Genomic DNA, 3,777 nt, shown 5'->3' on the forward strand with positions numbered 1-3,777 from the left:
ACTTGCTGCGGTCCCGATCCGACGTGGTGATGTCCACGGCGCGACCCTCGTAGTGCAGCGATTCCTCGGAGTGGTGGCCGTCCTCGTCCCAGCCCTCGGTCACCCGCAGCTTCACTCCGGGCCACTGGTTCATCACCGAAATCGCCAGGGCGTTCAGCTTGTCCTTGCAGCGCTGCGGGGACACGGGGACACAGGAAAAGGCACGTTGAGGAGACGCTGCTGTCACCGGGATCAGATGCCCCATCGGCCACCCCGCACCCCTAGGGTCGCATCCTGCCCTTCCTCCCCAGCCAAAGGGAGCAAGAAGGGGTGAAACACCGCAACGCCGCCCCCTCCTCAGCACCTGCCCCACAGCGGAGCGCGGGGACTCAAAGCCCCACATTCCTGCTCTAAGTGCCCTGTCCCCTTCCCAGAACAAAGTTCTGCCGAGAACAAACACTCGCCATATATCTGGGAGTCACGGATTCTCCCCGGAATGTCTCCCCGGGTCTTTTCAGCTTAATTCTCTGTTGAAAGGGGTCTCAATACACGTTAACAGCCTTTATGTGCTACTGGTTTTTGTGTTGTTTTGTTGTTGTTGTTGTTGTTTTCCTTGCCCATCACTCATTAGAGTCCTCAAAGCAGGGTGGGCTGGGAGCGTTTCCTCTGCTTTCAGCATGGACGTATGATAACACGGCTCAGAGAGGGAAGATGGAAAGCAAGAGAGGACCAAGCAGTGGAGTTACAGGGATGCTGAGGGGCCTTTGTGTGCAATGAGAGGCTTCAGGCCCCGTAGGGAAGTGCTATGGGGTTTTCCTTCACACCCCCAAGCTGCTGGGCTCACCTAGAACTGCACTGTGGGCAGATTCAGGAGTGAGCTTTATACGGAGCCCTGAAAGTGTAGAGGATTGGTGTGTGGGTCAATGAGGGGGAATGACCAGCTCTACAGGGAGAGGGACTTGCAGCTGCCCCCAGCCATAAGAAATCAGCACTGAAAGCGTTTGACTGAAAGGCACACAGCTAGAAAAACCACACAAGGCCAACTTTTTCCCCCCTTTTCAGAGGGAAATAACTCATGGCTACAAACAGCACGGATACACATGAGGTAAAGCCACAGCAAGAGGCAAGCAGAAGCTCTCCCTCACATACAGCCCCAAGTGGGATGCCCTTTCCCACAAAGGCCCCTTCCCAGCTCCCAGCAGGGCCAAGCATGGCCACCCCTTTTCTGACCCCTTTTCCGACCCCACTCCGAGGGACGTGACAAGATTGTTCAACGAGAAACTTCCCGTGTGTCTATCACCACCATAAACAGCAATTCCAGCAGCACACATGGCCCCAAGAGATATCAAAGGCAATCACGAGCTCACTTTGGACTCTGTGGCCTAGCGCTCGGTGCAAAGAGCCAGGGAGGCTGCTTTCAGCCCATTCCCTGCAGCAGAGCACGAGGAAGCGGAGGGGATTTTTTTACTTTCCCCCTTTGCACACCTGGGAGGATGGAGGTGCTCCTGCAGAGCTGTACGGGGACAAGCAAGGTATGGAGATGGCAGGACGTCAGGGTATTTATAAGTCGGGATAGCAGAATATCACGGTAGCAGGATATCACAGTGCCAGGATATCACGATAGAAGGATATCACAATACGAGGATATCATAATAGCATATCACGCTAGCAGCCCTAGTGGCGGGTCTCCGTCCCGGCCTCTGGCCCGGAGAACGCAAGGAGTCGGGAATCAAGCAGGGGAACGGCCTCCTAAAGGACTTTCCTCCCTTTCACTCCGCCTGAGCTGGATTGTCGGAGTCAAAAGCCGTGAAGCCCAGACTATTTATTAATTCATCGGGTCGTGTGCCACAAATCAAGCCCAATTCTGTTCAGCCACCGTGAAGCTCAGCAGGGCTGCCTCCGCCGACGCTTTGTGTGGAGGCGAAGTTGTTCAACAAGCCCTCTCCTGCCAGCTCCTAATCTCTTCACAAATGAATTGCTTGAAGGAAACACTTAACAGGTACCTGTCAGTGTAAACAACCTGGTGGGCTTCCTAAATGCCAAGCTGATCTCTGAGTTCCTCCCATCGCGCACCGCCGTGTGCCCGCGTTAGGCGAGATGGCTATTTTATTTCATACAAATTCCAGCTTTATCGTGCTGACCTGGCTTCCTTATCTCCCGGCCGAATCCAGCCAATGGCCGGGATGGGGGGGGGGGGATAGGGAGGGGGCAGCCCTCAGCAAACTGCTGTTGTCACCTGCAAAGTTGAGAACCCGACTTACCGAGCTCTGTTTGCCCTTTTTTTTTTTTCCACCCCCCTCCGAAGTTAATATTAACCCGCGGCTAATGCATTCGGCGGCTATTCCCCGAGTCTAACAATTCTCTCCGAGGGAAGATCTTTCCATGCCTGAAGGGCTCGAGGCGAAGGGCGGGGGCCGCGGGACGGCAACCCCCGAGTCCGACCCCTCTCCTCTGGTCCCCTCTGCCCCAACCCAGCCCTTTTCCCTCTTTGTGCCTAAAGCGCGGCAAGTCGAAAGAAAAAGAAAGAAAAAAAAAGAAAGAAAGAAAGAAAAAAAAAAACACAACTATTTGTTTTCGTTCCGTTCGTCTGAGGGAAGTTGACAGAAGGTCAGGAGTTCACCCGCTGCCGGCTAATGCGGCTGGAGCTGTGCCCCGGGAGGGCATCCGCGCACCGCCCCCGGCCCGCACCGCTCCTCCGCGCCCGCACCGCCGCGCTGTGCCCCGCCGGGAGCCCATCTCCCGCGGAGCCGCCGCCGTCTCCTCCTCCTCCTCCTCTCCGTTCGCGTAGGGAAGGGTGAAACCCGAGCCGGCGCGATCGATGGGCGAGAGAGGAGTTAAGTGGAGCTGAAAATGCGAGATGCGGAGGCAGAGAGGGTGGAGGAGCGCTCAGCGGGGCGCGGGGGCTGAAGCTCCGCGCTCCGAGCTCCGCGCACCGCACACGGAGCTCCGCGCTCCGCGCTCCGCCCCGGCAGAGGCGCGTCGCCGCGCTCCGAGGTACGCGGAGATTTAAGGTGGTCGGGAGGAGATGGTGGCCCAGCGCCCCGGGAGAGCCGGCAAACGTGCGGAAAATCAGGCCGAGGAGCGGGGAGAGTTTGGGAAATTCCCCCCCCCTTCTCTCCCGCCTTTCCCCGCACCCCCTCCGCGTCCACTCCCCGCCTCGTCCTTCCCCGCGAGTCCTGTTCTAGCGCTGAAGGTGGGGCTTAAATGTATTAATATTAAAAAAAGCGCCGTTGACCTATATTTGGAGGAAACCCATTTCCAGTGCCTAGATTGCATGTAGTTTGAGAAACTCCGGGATTGGCAGAGCAATTGACTTCACCGAGCTCTCTGGTGAGCATGAATAATAATTACGAGGTGACTCTCGGAGAGGTTCTCTCTCTCTCTCTTTCTCTCTCTCTCTCTTTTTGCATAAAATGGTTCCGCAATCCGATTCCGCCCGAGATCCAATATTTACCCGGTTGTAAACCTTGTGCCATCAGATTTTTTAAACCCGAAGGTGATGCAATGCCGATAAGTTGCAAGTCCCTCCCCTATGGAAGTACCAGAGCGCTGACGGCGAGCATCCTTAAAGAAATATCAATATATTTACGCTCTGGTGGGCACAATCGCAAATGATGGTATTGCAATACGAGCTCTATCATACGGAATCAGGAGAGCCATGGTCGATCCGGCTTCAGCTGCCTTTTGTGAGTGCACGACTGCATGCCTACTAAATATAGAATACGCTCGCGAGGGAAAAAAAAAATAAATAAAATAATGAAGGGTAAAATGAAGTGAAACAGCGGGGAAAAAAAAAAA

General features: G+C 55.3%; 1 protein-coding gene across 1 annotated transcript in view; it reads right to left on the minus strand.

The window, feature by feature from the left end:
- Positions 1-3,777, minus strand: part of SHH (sonic hedgehog signaling molecule) — a 9,288-nt gene that overhangs the window by 4,248 nt on the left and 1,263 nt on the right. The window contains exon 2 of the mRNA XM_010712419.3: positions 3-172. Coding sequence (XP_010710721.1) covers positions 3-172 — 170 coding nt within the window. The remainder of the gene's footprint in view (positions 1-2; positions 173-3,777) is intronic.

Source organism: Meleagris gallopavo, chromosome 6 (assembly GCF_000146605.3).
Source record: "Meleagris gallopavo isolate NT-WF06-2002-E0010 breed Aviagen turkey brand Nicholas breeding stock chromosome 6, Turkey_5.1, whole genome shotgun sequence".
Taxonomy (NCBI): domain Eukaryota; kingdom Metazoa; phylum Chordata; class Aves; order Galliformes; family Phasianidae; genus Meleagris; species Meleagris gallopavo.